The sequence below is a fragment of the Pocillopora verrucosa genome, chromosome 1, assembly GCF_036669915.1.
Source record: "Pocillopora verrucosa isolate sample1 chromosome 1, ASM3666991v2, whole genome shotgun sequence".
In the NCBI taxonomy this organism is placed as follows: Eukaryota; Metazoa; Cnidaria; class Anthozoa; order Scleractinia; family Pocilloporidae; genus Pocillopora; species Pocillopora verrucosa.
Window position 1 is genome coordinate 17,386,287 of NC_089312.1, and position 17,401 is coordinate 17,403,687.

Genomic DNA, 17,401 nt, shown 5'->3' on the forward strand with positions numbered 1-17,401 from the left:
GAATGTTTTGAACGTTAAACGTTACGAGATAAGTAATAGGGATTTCCAGCCATGTTTTTGAGAGGTTTTAAAATATTTTTGAAGTTTTTAAAGAAATTATAATCTTTCTCATGTATGCTGGAGATGAGACAGTTGTACTATCGAACTGAAACCATGCTCTCTATAACATTATACCCTTGTTCTTTCCGGATCCCTTTGTCACAAGAAGTTCGAAGCAATCTGGAGCGCTCGAGCTATTCTTTGATCGGCTTCATAAAGAAAACGGTGGAAACTCAAAGGGAGATTTCACCATTGGATCGCTACGATAGAAAACAGCTAGCGCATGCGAAAAATGACTTAATACAGTTTACAACGACGAAGTACCCAATGAGGAAATAATTTATTACTGAGCGCAAAATAGAATATGTAAAATAACCCATTTTATAAATTCTACATTTTTTTCAATAAATAGTTATTTAGACGTTTCATTTTTTGTACCACCAATTTCGTCACGTGCAAGTTAGCAGGCAATAACGAGGCAAACTCATCCATAATCAGATTTTATCCAAAGTACTCTGGCAAATTCTTGATTCTCTCCTTTTAAAGCCTAAGCAAGGTGAAAAGAAAACCAAGCTTTAATTTTACGAAGAACTAACCTTTCAAAAATATTCTATACAGGGATATCGGCCAAAGCTGTCAAGTGTCATCTTATTTTAAAAAAATCTCATTCATTCACGTCAATGTCCTTTGAAAGATGCATAATTTATGCAGCCATTATGGTACACGATTTGCCTCGGTCGATATTTGCTAATCAAATTTATGATGTATGTTTGAAAAAGTCTTGAATACGAATCACTCAGTTGTTCAGATATGTAGCTGTTGTGCCAGAACTAATGTGGCATGCTCTTTCGGTTGCTTGTGGCCAAGATGAATGAAGTTATACCAAAGAAGACCCATAGATGCAAGGGCTTTTAACTAATTATCACAGTGAGTAATTATACTAGATTATCACTCAAAAAAGGGGAAAAAAACAACAACAACAACAAGAACAAAAACTAGCTAGAGTGTACTACTGTCTATAATATTACGAAAGCATTGGCTCGTAGATGATCAAATTAAAAATGGTGTAACATGGACTTTTCAAGGACAAACTCGTTTCAACGACTTAGACCTCGACCGCTAATTTCCCCGCACCACTGGGGCTCCGTTTTTATCACATAGGTTACCCAGTTCAGCTCCAAGGAAATGTCAGGCAAGTTTTTAGCATTATTGAAAATAACTTTGCTTTTCACCTCGAACTACGGCGGATTTATCAATTACTCTAAAATCAAACGAAATATAACTACCTCAAGTTTCTTAACAATGCGAGAGTATTTTCTTTTGGTGGCGTCATCGTCCACGTCTATAAAGTAATCTGATATCCCAATGTGTACTTCGATGCGCTCTAACCTTGGGCAAGCACCTAACAGAAATCACACCATTTTTAGGAAGAGAATTGTGCGATTTTTGAGTTTACAAAATCAGGCGTTTTAGCAAAATAACGAAAAAAAAATCAGATAAATATTCAACTAGTGTTACCGAGTAATTCCTTAATGGCTCCGGGAGAGACTGGGGTAAATGTGAAGGATATAGTCTCCAGGCCTCGTAGTCCACAGAGACACATGGCGTGGGCAATTTCTTCGTTGATTGCAATTGTCCGATCAAGTTCCAGCTCTTGGAGCCTCAGGCAACCTTTGGCTAATAGATGACACAGAGAGGTGAGATTTTTATTCCTCACATCATATCATTCGCTGGACGAATTCATCACAAAAAGTGTTCAGAATGAACTAAGTTTATTGTGTTTACCAATATAAGTAAGTCCCGCAGACGAGAGACTGGGTCCGCCTACCGACAAATGGCGCATATTTGGCCAGCAGTTTGCTATCGTTTCCACGCTCTTGTCATTGAATCGTCCAGGATGGTCACTAGAGGAAAAAGTAGTTTGTGTTGGACAGGTATCCTGTTACATAATCACCTGGAGTAGCCAGAAAAAACATGAGATATTCACGACAGACTTACCATGGAAACATCGGTGGTACTCTGAGAGTGACAAGCTGTCTACACGCCCATAAAGCCCACAGTGCCTCAGGACAAGCGGGATATGAATCACTAATGTATATAAATGCTTGTAGCTCTTTACAGTGAGAGCCTGCCAAAGCTAAACACCTAAAATAAAATCAAAGCAAACAGCGAATACTGTTATTTGTTTGTTTGTGCTAGTTTTCTTCATAACAAATTCAGCATTTAACAGAAGTCAGGCTCTGACAGGTCCAACGAAACCTGAATCCTTAGCGCGGCGTGCCACTTTAATTTGGATATCTCTCACTATTTTTCTCTGTTTAGTACCTGTACTTCGTAGTAATGTTCTACTTAGTTCACTGATCTCTAATCTTAACACTAGAACATACTTAGCAAAGCTTCCAGGTTCCTACTTCGTTACGGTCAAACGTATTCTGCGCGAGTACCTGTCTGATATCAATGGGCCGCAGTCTTCGACGTGCAAGCTCAACAAGCTTGAACCAGCAGCCTTCAAAATATACTCCATCCCCCTCTCTAGATAACACCTTAAAAATTGAGCATGTGGAATTTTAGTAAAAATTTGAAGAAATAAGCTAAATCAACGCAAATGGGGCGAATAAACAACGTTGGCACAAAAATCACACAATCGATGGTAAAAACATTATCATGCTGTCTCCACGCATTACCATTGCCTGGTGTTATCCGTTCCGGAATAAAAAGTCCACGCATTTATCGCTCTTTTTACAGAATTCAGGATGATTTTCATGAACATGAGAAAAATTACTCTTTTCTCCTCACTCAAACAACTATGTGCAGGATATCCCCGCTGTCACTTTTTTCTACGCTTTGTAAGACGTGCAACGTAACCTCATATTTCTTGATAGGAGTTGTAATGGGATAAAGGTAAAGGTAAAGGTTTGAATGAAATTAATGAAATGGATGACAGAAAGAATAAGCTAACGGAATGATTGTTAAAGAACTTTTCTTAAAGGCCTCACCGCAAATCCTCTGATGTCTTTGAAGAATTGCATTTGTCTTTTGATCTTACTCTCCTCAGCCCTAGAAGTTCACAACACGTCCTCACTTAAAAAATCGTTTGAACGATTAAATAAAAGGACTTGAATGAATGGCAAAAATTCTGCCTAATTATCAACGACTAGACGTTAGTTTCTTAGTCAATTACAGCCATTTAAAAATCACTGGTGATCCCTGTAGTCTGATTGGCTCTCATCGGTGCGATTTATTCCCCAGCCAATTAAGCGGCTTTACTAAAACACAACAACCAATCAGATTTCAAGATTTGTTAGAAGAAACCAATCAATTGCAGGAAAATTTAAGATAAATTATGCAACTTTTCACAAAACAGCTCTATAGGAAAGAAATCCTGTATTTAAGCAGCTGAATTTTGCGATTTCTAAATGGATGTAGTAAAAAGTTAATTGAACTTCGTGTCGTACAATTTTGGTCTGCGCGCTCGTTCGGTTTTAAAATCACGCGTATGATTTCAGACTAAACTGCACTCCACTCAGTTTAATTAGCATTAAAATAAAAAATGGCTAAACTCAAGGTAAGTGGTTGCCAAAATCAACAATTCCACATATTAGTACTGGTTATGGCCTAAAACCTCCCCTCTCAGCCATTCCCTCCACTCATTCCCCTCTCAGCCATTCCCTCCACTCATTCCCCTCTCAGCCATTCCCTCCACTCATTCCCCTCTCAGCCATTCCCTCCACTCATTCCCCTCTCAGCCATTCCCTCCAGTCATTCCCCTCTCAGCCATTCCCTCCAGTCATTCCCCTCTCAGCCATTCCCTCCAGTCATTCCCCTCTCAGCCATTCCCTCCACTCATTCCCCTCTCAGCCATTCCCTCCACTCATTCCCCTCTCAGCCATTCCCTCCACTCATTCCCCTCTCAGCCATTCCCTCCACTCATTCCCCTCTCAGCCATTCCCTCCACTTATTCCCCTCTCAGCCATTCCCTCCACTCATTCATTTATGGTTTCAGCGAGTCATAAATAGTGCACCAATTGATAATTCCGTTATGAGACGTGGAAAAGGATTGATATTCTTGGAAATTTAACGTCAGCTTGTTGTTGTTCAATCTCATGGAGTAATATTGTAACGATCCACCACGTTTCAAGTCCACGAGATGTACCAGAGCATTTCAAATGTTAGAAAACAGAAGTAAGAAGAAAGTATGATTTAAAACCCTAAGCAACTTGAGCTTGCATTACATGGAAAAACCACAAGCTCATCAGGAATCTATAGAATGTACAAAACAATATACACAAGTTACATCTACATATTTCGTTCACATTTACTGAACATTTTACTTTGTTCCCGACTTCTTTCAGAGACGCAACTTTTCCCTCCCCTACATGAAACTCCCTGACTTTCGCTGAACTCGTTAAAGTTTTTGCCCTGACCATTTCTTGACCTGTGGTAACCATTTGTTCTTGTACTTAACTACAGCACGAAGAAACAAAAGAGTGTTGATGATTGTCTGATCTTCAAAATACAATAACAAGCTCGATTATCAGACCGGACACAAGAGCCTAACCTGGCAACAGCAATAATTATTTTAAAGCTGTCAGAGTCAATTTGAAAATAAACAATAGCGTGTGGGTTGGCTATGCAAGGACAAAAGCATCTACCATTAGCTCTTTTTAACGCGATTTTTTTTACAGACCTTTGAGCCTTAGGAATTGCGTGGAGCTACATCTCCTAGATATTACCTGAAGAGCCTGCAAAAAAAACAACAACATCAACCTTTTTCCCATTTTGTACAAAGCAGACGTTTCCTTGACAGAAATTACACTGGAGTTAAATTTTCTCAAAACTTACAAAACGCCTGCGGAGCACTCACCATATTATTCAGCGGTATCTCGTGTAAAGTAACGTGTTTCCAAAGCGAAGGATGCTCACTTAGTGCGCGCCATTCACGGCACACTCGTGCTAGGCCACAGAGCTCAACAGGATTTAGATGCCGAAATACAAGTAGCAAGGCGGATCTCTTACGCTGGCCTGTGATTTGCTTGGACCGCTGAGGAAAGCCACCTTTCAGAAAAAAAGTAGCACTTAGTTTAATTTGAAGTAAAAGCCGCTTATTGGTAGAAATTGTGTAATGTACAGAGGACAGAGAGGACGATGAATGTTGAAATCTAGGAGGTGAAAAGGTTAATTAGCGAGAAAGCGGCCACTAGCGCGGGGAAACATGAGTAATCGATTCATGATTGGCGTTACCTTTGCACCTGTTTGGTTCAGTAGTTAAAGCGAGTTTTATGAAATAAAAATAAATTGTAGTACAGATGGTAAATCCAATTAAAAATCTCGTCTTACTTTCTATAGCTCTCGCTATAGATTCGATAACGCAATAGATCAAGGTGGGACATTGTTCACCACCCATGCTGCAATTGCTGATATCAACGCCATATTTTTGAAAGGCCAAATCTGGTTGTATGATCGATTGACTGTCAATAAATAAAAGCACTTCAATGATGTAGATTCGCCTCATAATTCTCAGGTAAGCATACATAACAACTGTTATCTATCCTAATAAAGATAAATCCACATCAAAAAAACCTGACTAAGGTGAAATAAAGCACAATTCTAACCAAATATACGGTTTCTACCATGAAAAAACAAAAAGCATATGAGGAGGATGTGATGCAAATCGTGAAGTCGGAGCACCCAGTCACTTTGTGAACTGTTTCTTTCTTTCTTTTCTTTTTTTTGTGCACTCCTTTTTTGCAATCGCAGACAGCATGCAGGCCAAACAATCACAACCAAAATGTGCGTTAACCCTTTAACCCCCTTGAGCGATCAAGAAAGAATGTCCCCTTACAATATCAGTACAACATCAAGCAGACAAGTGATAAGAATAAAGAGAAATGTCAAAAATGAGATTATTAGTTGATCCAATGCGAAAGTCTCCAAAGTAACCTCATAAGAATTGTGTGACAAACCGTAAGGAGAATTAATAATGAGACCCTGGGAGTAAAAAGGTTAGAAAGACTTCGCAACATCAAGCATAACGAGAAAGGAACAACAGAACACTGGGCTGGGATTGTAAACTCATACTAAATACCAGATACTCTACAAAAACACCTCTCTGCTTGTTAACTTGTTGTGGTGAATGTTTATTTATAAAACTTTACCTTTGATCCTTTGCTCGATTCCTTTCCTTGGTGTCGAAGTCTTAATGGCCGGCGACAAATTTTCCCAATCAAAAGATTCATTTACTGATCCGCCCTCATCCTCTGCGTCACTATTCAAAGGAGTCACCGATTTGAAACTATCGGAGACGCTGCTCACAGTGCCAACTGAATTTCTACGTCTACTTCCTCCCAAGCAGAGCTTCCGCCTTAAACGCTCCTTTTTGGAGTCTCGAGTATCATCGACTTTTGGTGATCCTGGTTAAACACAACACATTTATAAAGTTAGCTTCGTCCTCCATCTTCAAGAGTCCATGGATCCTTTGTCACAATAAAGTTGTTTACTGTAACAACTCGTTAGGGGGAGAAGGTCAATTGAGATGCTGTTCTATTGACAACTATAGTGCCCAGTACCTAATAAAAAAGAGTATTTCCTAATGGAGTTTTAGTCAAGATGAGTTCTCTATTTCAATGATTACTAATTACAATTTTAAAGGCGTATTAAAATCACCGAAGAACTTAGGAGGAAAAATTCTCTAAATACTTCCAATTCGCCAGGCGAGGGAGCAGTGAAAACGAACGGCGAAGCCGCGAGATGTTGGGCGGGTTTCGAAGCTCTTCGCTTCTCAAATTGCACAAAAAACTACGATATACGTAAGATGACAGACAGACTCTGACTGACAGAAAAAACCTAACATATTTAACTCAGATCGAGATAATACAGCTGTATCTTTGTTCAGAAAACGATGCTGATGTAAAGAAGACGTATCCTACCTGGACCTCTCTTTTCTTTGTTAAACTTTCTCCTCAGCTTGTTAATACCGAACACGTGATCCTTGCTTGTGGGCACAGGAGAAATTCTCAAACTTTCACCAAATCCAGAATCTTGCCGAAGACTACTAGGAACAGTAAAACCTTTCTGATATATTGACGCCACTGCCGGGGGCTGTCTAGCCGCGGAATTATCCGCAGAAACATCAACGTTCATGGGACGTACATCGATTTCTACGACTCCACCGGGGACAGTGGGTAGTCGCCGACCTGACCCTCCGCGGGACACCCTACGCATATTTGTTGTATCACGCGATATATGTGATTCAGATGACGTTATTGATAGTGTTTCGTCAGACTGTGATATTTCGCTGTTTGTGCTTGAGACACTTGTTTTCCTGGTAGCCTGTGGCAGCTTTCTCCTTTTTCCTGAGCCCGTTTTCCGAGCTGGGCGTTGGACGGAGACATAAGAATCCCTCACATTGGTTGCACTAGAATCAGAGACATTGGTAACAGTTCTTACCTCTGGAACGTGGGCAACAAAGGTTTCTGCGAATGCTACTCTAGCCATTCGCACATCGTCAGGCTGAACGACAAGTCCGGTCGAAGATTGAAGACGAAAGTCGACACTTTCCTCTTCGGAAGCGAAAACGTTGTCTAAATCAACAGCAATTATCTCGCTGTCCCGCAGAGCGTCTTTCAAATCCTTCTCGCCATCAACTTCAGATGACTGGGAACATTTTAGATAATCTACGAAATTCACATCAGCCGATTGGTTTAACTCTAATTCTTGACTAGTATGCTGCCAATCTTCTAACTCCTCAAGTTTTGCTGGCTCACTCTGTGTAGTAGCTTCAGTACACCACTTCTCCTTATCTCGCGTAGAATCGCTCTGTCTGTTAGCGATTGATCTATTGTTCTTCTTCAATTCCCTCAATTGTTTCTCAAGCATCCTTACATATTCAGCAATTTCGTTCCGAGCTCCCAACTGCTGCTGGTTCGTATCTTCCACATGTTTATTCATGGCAGCGACAATCCTGTAAAAGAAGAAGGGAAAAAAACTTAGAACAAAGGTGACCACAAGATACGTTTAGCCTCTCAGCCCTGATAACCCACTACTGATGACGCCCAGCGCGGCTTCATGAGCATGAAATGACTTAGAGTTTTGATTTTACTCAGCTGAGAAGTCTATCGCAAGTTAACTATTAGCTTTAGGCCATTCACATTTCTAAGTGGAGATAGGCGCTGTGAGAGTTTACACAACCGATCGCCGCGATCTGCATGTAAAAATCGCCTCGAGTGTCGCCAGCCTTAGGTATATGGCATCAAGAACAGTCAAGCGGGGCCTTTGGTTAGGATACAAAACAATCTTACCAAAGTCAGCAGCAATAGTAACTTTACTAAGACTGTTTGTCTTACATGCGTTTATGTGCTTCTGTACGTGTAAACCGAACGTGTAAACCAGCCCCAAAAACCAAAACCAAGGAAATCCACCTGGCCTATCAGTACAGCGTAAAATAACAAAAAAACTATCTACAACTTGGAGAAAAGAATCGGCCGACCGCAATCCAATCAACACTCGGTGGAAAATTGCTTTAGTACAAGGATGATAAAATGATACTTACTCTGACTACCTAAGCAACAGTAAACGATAGAAGTCTGTACTTACCAAGTATTAATCTAATCGCGGTCTGATGAAAAGGACAGTTAATACAAACATTTTCCTCCTCAAATTAACCCTTAAACCCCCAAGAGTGTCAAGCATCTAATTTATCCTCATAGCATCACTTCTGAATCGAACATTGGGGTCGTGAGACTAAAGGAAATGATCGCAAATTAAAGAAGCCCTTGATTGTTAAACAAAGTCGTCTTGATAGTCTTACTGATGATACAAGTACGGGGTTAAAAAAAACAAATCTGAGCATATTTCTAACAGACGTTTTATCCTTCAACGCTTGAAGTGGTACGGTTTTCTCCTTACATTTTTCTTCTTTCAGTTCAACAAGCAAAAAAAAAAAAGAGCAAGCAATGTTAATTGGAATTGAAAGCTACATCAGCAGATGTTTCTACGTTTAAAAATTACTTCGCCGCCGGATTTACTTTGTTTTATTGTTTTTTCCACTTAGAAAAAATGGGTTGCAAAATAATAATTAAAACCGATTAGTTCCGCGATATCAGGTAAATTTCATCTCCCTCTTATTTTACTCGAGCCGATCTGGTTGCAAACCAGTAAAAGCAAAAAAAAAACTTGTCTAAGCTATTTTAGGTTTCCTCGAAAAGACCTAATATAATTTTTCCATCTTAAAATAAACTTTTATGAAGGTAAGTCTGATGAATTTCATTTCGCTTTGTGTAATAAAATGAATCCGTTTGACATTTTTCCTAAAATTCTTATCACAAAAGGACCAATGACCCCTCTTTATAAATGATACTTCTAAAGTAGAGAAAATATTTTGTATCAAAATCTCCTGAGAACTGTAATCTCATCTCAGATTTACTTGCATTCTGGAAGCGAATGAATCCAATCATCTTCTGTTAAAAGTAAACGAAAGACGGCGTTCGACTGTTTTAAGACATTTTTGGGCAGGTGTCCAAACTGTAATTTTATTTCAATTCAATTGGCAGCTGGGAGCAACTACATCAACAATAATATCGCGTTTTGCTCGGACTTTATCTTTAGGTAACAAAAAGGTTGTTGAGTGGTTTTTGAGAACCAACTGAATTTTTGCACCACAAACAACTATTAATATCTCGTTCGGGCCAATATATTCTTTTTCAATATTCCATAACAACTACAAAGTAACTCAACAACGTCAGTGTGGCTGATAGTCTGAATATAGTAGATTAAAATGATATTGGATATTTTTACGAGAGAAAGATGATATGTAATATTTCTACGAGAGAAAAATAAAATTAAAAGTTTTTACAAACCTTTCCCATTCTTTAAGTTGTGCACGCAAATCGTTGATGACTCTCATGTCCTCGTTATGTCTTGCCTCTAAGACGCGTATCTCATCCTGAAGTCTTTCGTCCTCCACGATAACTTGCCCTTCGCTTAGATGGCGCGAATTATCAGTTTGAATTCCAAGCGAGTGACCCGTGTAATTAGAATTCTTGACATTTTCCTCCTTGTAAAGCAAGAGGTTTTGAAGTTTTTCTGTCAGAGCTTCTACCTCTTGTTCACTCCGGACTACAGCATCCCTAAATGAATATTTCTCGTCTAGAATTTTGCCAAGTGCTTCGTTCTTCTGTTTCATATCTTTCTCAAAGGCAGCCAACTTGTCTTGAGCGGATGATATTTTTGCATCTTTCTCTTTGATATTGGCTATTAAATCTCTTATTCGGCTCTGAGCAAGCTCCAACTCTCTTTCGCGATGATCACTTGTAAGCGAAACCAAACGCCGTTCATTTTCACTCTCAGCTAGCAATTCCTTCAGCTTATCTCGCTCTTTCATAAGAGCACGGAAGTCCTCTCGCGTTTTCACAGACTCCTCTCTCCTCAAAGCAAGCTGCAGCTCTATAATTTTGCTGTCTGGTAACAACAGGCTTTCATTCAAGCCGTTCGTGCAGCTAAGTTTACCGTCACAACTCGACAGAATAACATTCACCCGCTGTTCTCGCAAACGCAGATCTTTAATATCTCGATAAGCTTTTGCCAAAGCGTCCAACACCTCCCAGTTGCTCTTTTTGGCTTTCAGCAATTCGTTGTTTAGCCTTATAATGGCAGAATTATCGTTGCGACGACAAACAAGCGAAGAAGATGGCGAAGCGCTGTTCAAGCATTTAACCAACGAGATCGCAGAGTCAGCTTCTGTGTCTGAAGCTGAAAAGACCGACTCCTCGGGATATTCCATGTTCAGGTTCTCATTGAGTCCGTTTTCATTCACAGCCAAATCTTGTGACAGGCCCAGCGAGGAACATAACGAATCACTGTTGAACAATATCGAATCGCTCGCAGAAGTTTCTTCAGTTTCTTGTGCAACCGGACCCATACCGTTTTCGTACATTGAACCTTACACGCAATATTTTCAAATCACTTCGTGTCTGCTAGCACGCGTTTTATTTCGCTCGCTCTGAGAACGTCATAAAGGTAAATCTCTGTGACGCAAATGTTGCACGCGCAAGAAAATCGCGCCCTTAAAGTGATCAGTGTTTCTGACTTTTGGAACCTATGCTCCGAGTTCACATCGAAAGCCATTCGTAGTAAAAATGTGCTTGACTCACTCGAGCTAAAATTATTCATAATGTAGCACGGTTTGTATTTGTTGACTTTAAACAAACTGCATACCTCTTGAACACACTAAAAACCTTGGCAACAGTGTTAATTTTAACAGCGTGCCTAAAACCCGAACGTTTGTACAAGGCGTGAAAACGCTGTTATTGTCTTTTTAATTTAATGTCAAACCGTCCGACAACTACTAAGGAAGTGTTTGCTTTTAAGGCGTTAGATGAAAACTTAATCGGAAAATTAAGAGGCTTAACTAATTCTACTAAACAACTTAAATAAGATTAACCAGTTAGAAGTTTTCAAACGCAACCATCAGGTTATCGGTGCGTAACTATTCGTTATTAAGGTAAGATAATTAAGCTGAATCAACTGAGTTTGATGTAGAATAGGTTAAAAAGTTTCCACGAGGATTTCTGGAGCTTACCTTTCGAATGATAGCCCTTCATCACTCACTCTGACGAAGGGCCAACGCTCGAAAAGTAAGTTTCAGAAACTCTCTACGGAGGTCCATTAACATAATCATCCCAGTTGATAAAACCAAATTATCTCGTTATACTCCCCCGCCGACGCACAGTTTCTTTATAGACTTACCCCCTTTATTTAGTAAAGCAACGCAAGTTAGTAAGAGAGTTTAGTGTCGCTATACAACTTTTTCCCCCTCTTAAAATATCAGCTAATCAGTCATCTATAAATAGCATTATTGAGCTTAACCTTAGAACTCTCATAAGATATTCATTTTTTTCCTATAGATCCACACATTATCCAGCAAACTGCAAATAGTGAGAATACTGAGACTTTGAATACTAATTTGTCTTTTAATAATCGTATCCTGTTGGTCCTGTAACATTTTCAAGTGATCATATGCATAAGTATGGTAAAATTATAACTTTTCAGACATAAACAGCTCAAAGGATACCCAAACCAAAAGGCAAATTTTTCAAAAGAAGCTACATGAGTACTGAACATAAAATAGTAGTTTTGGATGTTGCAGTATTTTAAGGGAAAACTTTCTTCTCTACTGTCAGTGTTAAACTGGAAAGGGGTATTGTTGATAAAGGATAACATGAAAAAAATTGGTTCAAAAACAATGCCCTATAAATTCTTGGTGTGAGAATTTACATAAAGTAAATTTTGCTTGATTGAACCCTCTTACATGTAAGCAATTTGGGAAGTTAAAAAAAAAACCTACCCTTGAAGTTCCAGTAAGATTAATGCTACATTTAAGCTTTCTCCTAATCACCTAAAGAATTATTCTTCAAATTCTTCTACCAAGAGATGAGGATTGAACCCTTTGCTCTCAAGATTCGAATGTCAATTCTCCACACTGCCAGCAATGCATTTCTTATAATCAAGCTCTGAGAATTTAGTTTCAAATCAAACAGTATCCCCTAGTTAACCTTTTTCTACTCATTACTTCTCTCCTTGAAAACATATTGATATTGTGACAATACATATTTGGTCACCCTTGCAAACAAACAGGTTAACCCTTTAACCCCTAAAGGTGACTAACATCTAATTTCTCCTTACAATATCACCCCCAAATCACACATTAAGGTCATGAGAATAAAGGAAATGGTCACCAACTAGAGAAGTTCTGGATTATAAAACAAATTCTCCTCATCAGCACCTCAGGGAATGTATAGAGAAGAGTATGGAGAATATGTATACTAATGTTTGGGTGGAAAGGGTTAAAGAACCGAAATGTTTCATGTTTGGGTTTATCAGATGTAACAGATACAGCATAACTCAACCTATGTGCATGAAGAGGAAAATGTTCTTTGCCTATGTTACTCAAGCTTCAGTGTGAAATTTTTTCCTAAATGCAATTGCATCATCCCAATCTGACCAAAACCTCTCTTTCATTCTCTCACAATAACCTAACAGGTTCTTAAAATCCTTGTGAATTGCAGCATTTTGTGGGGAGCCCTTGTCCTGCCAGACAAATTGTGCTAGAAGACCAAACACTGTTGCATCCACAACTGTAGGCTCTTGACCCATGACAAATGGTTTGCCATCCAGATAATCAGACAAGGTCTGCAAGTCTTTCTTTGCAATGGAATAAACTTCCTCTTTTTTATGACGGCCCATACCATGCCCATTTAGTTGCTCTTTACAGGTGCGTTGGAACATTGAAAAGAAGAAGTCTTGTTTCCTTTGTGAGGCTCTTGGAAAGAAACATTTTGATGTCAAATCCGTGGCATCAATCCAGCGATAGTATACCATTGTCCTAACAAGAGGAATAGAACACACACTGTTTTAATTTTCCATTTAAAATTTTCCACTTTAAGTTACATTTGTTGTTACTCTAAACATTTTAAATTCCTTTTTCTAAACAATGAGCATCTGCAAACCAGTTAAGCAGCCCATAGTGTGAAACACACAAATAGCATGTTGCCATGATCATTTATGTGATCAATCAAGAAAATAAATGAGCAACTTTGTAAATAGACATCTGTCAATATAATAGAAAGTTTATACATTTATTCCCAAGATCAGAGAGCTAAACTCCAGTTATCGCTACATATTTTTTGATTAACTATTCCTTAGAACTTGGATTAATATCAAGACAACATCCTTCTTTGATTATCATTTAAATTCTCAGTACTTCTACGCTTGAAAGTGTAGTAAAATTGTAAGGAGAGTTTATGTGCAGATCACTCCTGTGTGTCAAAGATTTATAAATATAATTAAGGGTGTCTTGATATTAGCAGGCAAGTCAAGAATTTAAAGAAAGCGACAAAACTTTTAGGACTGTAATACATGTTTTGACAGAAACTTCTATTATCTTCAGTTAATTAATGTAAAAAGTGTTGGAAGTTGAATTGTACAGTAAGTAGAAAAATGATTATGATAAATGGCGACAACTCAAAAAGAGGTAAAGCATGAAAGTGTAAGAATTAAAAGGATAGTTTCAGATTTACATGGTGTAATTGTGGATTCAAAGGTTGGGTTCCTCTCTTTGAATATGAATTCAATTAAACTTCCAACGCTTTGTACATTAATTAACTGAGGATGAGAGAAGTTTCTGTCGAAACATGTATTACAGATTTAAAAATTTTGTCGCTTTCTTTAAATTCATTACTAAAGTAAAGAAAAATATCGATATCTTTGATTTTCTAAATTTCTCCCACACCATAATGCAGCTTGAATGTAATCAACGCCAGCTGTGTCAGCACACGGTAACAACTGCTTTAAGAAAGACAATCAATTAGTTACAATAAGGCTTAATTACCAATAAGTGTTCTCCTCTACCATAGTTTTGAGAGCATAAGATACAGCCTTCTCTGATTTGCTGAGCTTGTCATCCAGAGCCACTTTGAATTCTTCATTCAGAAACGAAATGCAAAAGTTTGAATCAGCGATCTTCTTTCCATTGTATTCGATCCAGGGTATCTTTCCTTTGGAAGAATTCTTGGGCACGAAAGAATTCTCGTACGGGATGTCTGCCATTCGAAGGTAAGTTTCTAGTTTCAGAGCAAAGTTTGAAATCATAGGAACTCCATCTGAAATCGGAGGTTGATGCAGCAATACGATACCATTAGGAACAGTTACCTTCGGTGCATAAGCACCGGGAATAATATCTTTCAAGAAGACGCGGACTAACATGGATCGCATTCGTGCCGCCATTTTGTTTCTCTAGAGAAAATGCTGGATAGCAATACATGCGGGCTCAAGAAGTTATAAAGTCCGCCCCTTACCCGCCTTCAGCTAGCCCACATATTGTGTTCTCTACATACTCCGACAGTTGAAGGGGATAGTAAACAATTAAGGTTTCATACTGCTTACCACAGGGTTCAAGAACTTATCACAAGAAAATATACCCAGTTCCCAAATAATAAAATTCCCAATTTAGAAACTCAACTATGGGAATTCAATACCCCAGTTTGGGAAACCATTGGGATTTAATTGGTATTTAACTGGGAAAAAAAAATCTCTTCCTTGTTGGGGAAATTAAATTCATATCTTGAGAATGTGTTTCCCAATATTGGCAAACACTGTGGGAAATCATTGAGACTTGACTACCATGTTTTAGGCAGTCAATATTCTGTAGTTGAACTTGGGAAATTGATTACATACCTTGAGAATATTTTCCCTTATTTTGGAAATATTGTGGAAATTTTTGAGAATTGCCTGTGAACAAATTCAAATTTTATATTGGGTAATACATTTCAGTTCTGGGGTATTTTCCTACCAATGTTGGAAAATGTTGTAGAAATCATTGATAATTTACTGGGATTTTCAGGAAAATCAACACATAGTTTTCTTGTTGGAATATACAGCACTAAGCTAACCCTTTTAATGTTACTTGGTATTCCTTGTATAAACTTCTGATATCATGATGAGAACAATTCTGTAGTCCAGGGTATATGTAAAAGTCTCTCTTAAAGTGTGCTTTCATTCAAAAGGTCATTTTCAAGTTGGAAGGACAAATGATTATGATTATTCTTTCCATCAAATGACTGAAACCCATCCCAATGAAGTATGTAGGCTAAATTTCTTGGATCTCCAATGGCCATTTCCATCCTGTGTGTAAACACCTCTTTTCAGTAAGGGCAGGTCACTAACTTCTCTGAATCTCATCAACTGATACAATTCCTTTACAGCTATGACATTTTGCAGGCAGTTTCCTCTGTTCTTCTGGATTCCAAAACCACTGGAGCTCTGCAAAACGGTTTCCATCCCATATTTCTTTTTTTCAATTCAAACCCCCACCCATCTTCACTTTCCTGTTCAATCCAGTGATCCTTTTGAAACCAGTGAGACAACACCTTCTTACAAAATATGGGGACTTACCTACAGGTTAACTTTTGATCCTAACCCAAGGTAGTAGAATGGAATACTACCACGTTTGCTCCAACAGGGACAAAGTTAATCTTCTGAAGACAAAAGACTGAAATGACATCTTTGCCTCTTGTCTAGGCAAATAAGATAATTTTTAACATTCCTGTACCCTACTCAATGAAGAAACTTCCCTGCTTCCTTCCAACATGTTGGACACAAAATGATCAAATTCTGCATTGGGACCCATTAAGAATATCCTCTTTTCCCAGTCTTAAATATGATCAAAACCTATGTTTGGCAGTTTTAGTTCAAGTTGCAGCTCCAGTGCATTTAGAATTGCATTAAAAATTTTCTCTTTGACCACAAGCTCAATGTAACGAGCTTGATTACTTGGAAGTGTCTGAGATTCTTCTTGCCTTGCGCTCAGCAAAGCGTGAGTTTTACAAGAATGCATTCGAAGAAAATCGAAACAACCCTAAAGCAACGTGGAATACGATCAAAGCATTGACAGGATCCGGAAAGATGAATAAAGGGATTAGTCAGCTACAGTTGGATGGTAAGGCTGTTGAAAATGCTACAGAAATTGCGGAACAGTTTAATTCATATTTTTCCTCAATCGCGGCTAATCTGAGATCCGGACTCGGTAATACACCATCAGACTTGTCCAAGTTGGTAAACTTTGTTGAGTCTCGCAAAGATCCGGATGTGGTTTTCTCTGTTCCAGACATAACCGATGCTCAGGTGCTTCAGATTATAAAGGGAATCAGTCCTCATAAGGCTGCAGGTATCGACAAAATCAGCGCCAGGTTTTTGCGTATTGCCGCTCCCATTTTAGCTCCAAGCATAGCAAGGCTTATCAACATGTCGTTTTCCACAGGAAAGTTTCCTACTCGTTGGAAAACCGCTAATGTGACACCACTGTTCAAACAAGGTGCAGCCAGTGATTCTTCTAATTATCGCCCAATTTCTGTGCTACCGGTAGTGTCAAAAGTAATCGAACGTCACATGCACAACTCTCTATATGCTTTCCTTATGGATAATAACTTGTTATATTCCAGACAGTCTGGGTTTCGTAGGATGCACAGTACCGAGACTGCCCTAATCAAGTTAATTGACGAGCTTTTGTTCAGCCTAGATAATAATCAGGTTTGCAGCATGGTCCTGGTCGATTATCGTAAGGCTTTCGACATGGTGGACCATAAGCTGTTGTTGCGCAAGTTGGAACTGTACGGCATAGTAAACCGGGAGCTTGCCTGGTGTCACTCTTATTTGTCGGAAAGAAAGCAAGTGGTCCGTGTAAATGGGAGTGAGTCAAGCGAAGCTTTGATGTTGCATGGAGTCCCACAGGGAAGTATTTTGGGTCCTTTATTCTTCATTTTGTTTATCAACGATCTGCCCTTGTATACAAGTGCTCAGTTGGACCTCTACG

General features: G+C 38.8%; 2 protein-coding genes across 3 annotated transcripts; both read right to left on the reverse strand.

Annotated features, from left to right (window-relative positions):
* Positions 1-369: 369 nt before the first annotated feature.
* Positions 370-11,185, reverse strand: LOC131784093 (golgin subfamily B member 1). 2 transcript variants are annotated; one of them, XM_059100874.2, is made up of 12 exons: positions 9,894-11,185; positions 6,966-7,999; positions 6,195-6,449; positions 4,904-5,094; positions 4,727-4,781; positions 3,036-3,096; positions 2,484-2,582; positions 2,038-2,184; positions 1,825-1,943; positions 1,558-1,716; positions 1,326-1,441; positions 370-586 (listed from the first exon to the last, which is right to left on the reverse strand). In XM_059100874.2, exons 1-12 carry the CDS (start codon positions 10,967-10,969, stop codon positions 524-526), a joined length of 3,375 nt encoding a protein of 1,124 aa, XP_058956857.2. In that variant the 5' UTR covers positions 10,970-11,185; the 3' UTR covers positions 370-523. The 2 variants fall into 2 exon arrangements, with proteins under 2 accessions (XP_058956857.2, XP_058956859.2); XM_059100876.2 differs by lacking the exons at positions 370-586; positions 1,326-1,441 and having other exon boundaries at positions 1,573-1,716; positions 1,868-1,943.
* A 649-nt stretch (positions 11,186-11,834) lies between these two features.
* LOC131784091 (failed axon connections homolog) lies at positions 11,835-14,817 on the reverse strand. Its single transcript, XM_059100872.2, has 2 exons — positions 14,423-14,817; positions 11,835-13,417 (listed from the first exon to the last, which is right to left on the reverse strand). The coding sequence occupies exons 1-2, from the start codon at positions 14,815-14,817 to the stop codon at positions 12,982-12,984; spliced, it is 831 nt and encodes a 276-aa protein (XP_058956855.2). The 3' UTR covers positions 11,835-12,981.
* Positions 14,818-17,401: the final 2,584 nt, after the last annotated feature.

Excerpts from the sequence above, each read along its gene's own strand:
- LOC131784091 (XM_059100872.2), bottom strand. The coding sequence starts at position 14,817 with ATGGCGGCACGAATGCGATCCATGTTAGTCCGCGTCTTCTTGAAAGAT. Across the intron at positions 13,418-14,422 it reads GTAGAGGAGAACACTTATTG|GACAATGGTATACTATCGCT; the intron begins GTAATTAAGCCT and ends TCCTCTTGTTAG.
- LOC131784093 (XM_059100874.2), bottom strand. The coding sequence starts at position 10,969 with ATGTACGAAAACGGTATGGGTCCGGTTGCACAAGAAACTGAAGAAACT. Across the intron at positions 2,583-3,035 it reads AAGACATCAGAGGATTTGCG|GTGTTATCTAGAGAGGGGGA; the intron begins GTGAGGCCTTTA and ends TCAATTTTTAAG. Across the intron at positions 587-1,325 it reads GCATTGTTAAGAAACTTGAG|GCTTTAAAAGGAGAGAATCA; the intron begins GTAGTTATATTT and ends CACCTTGCTTAG.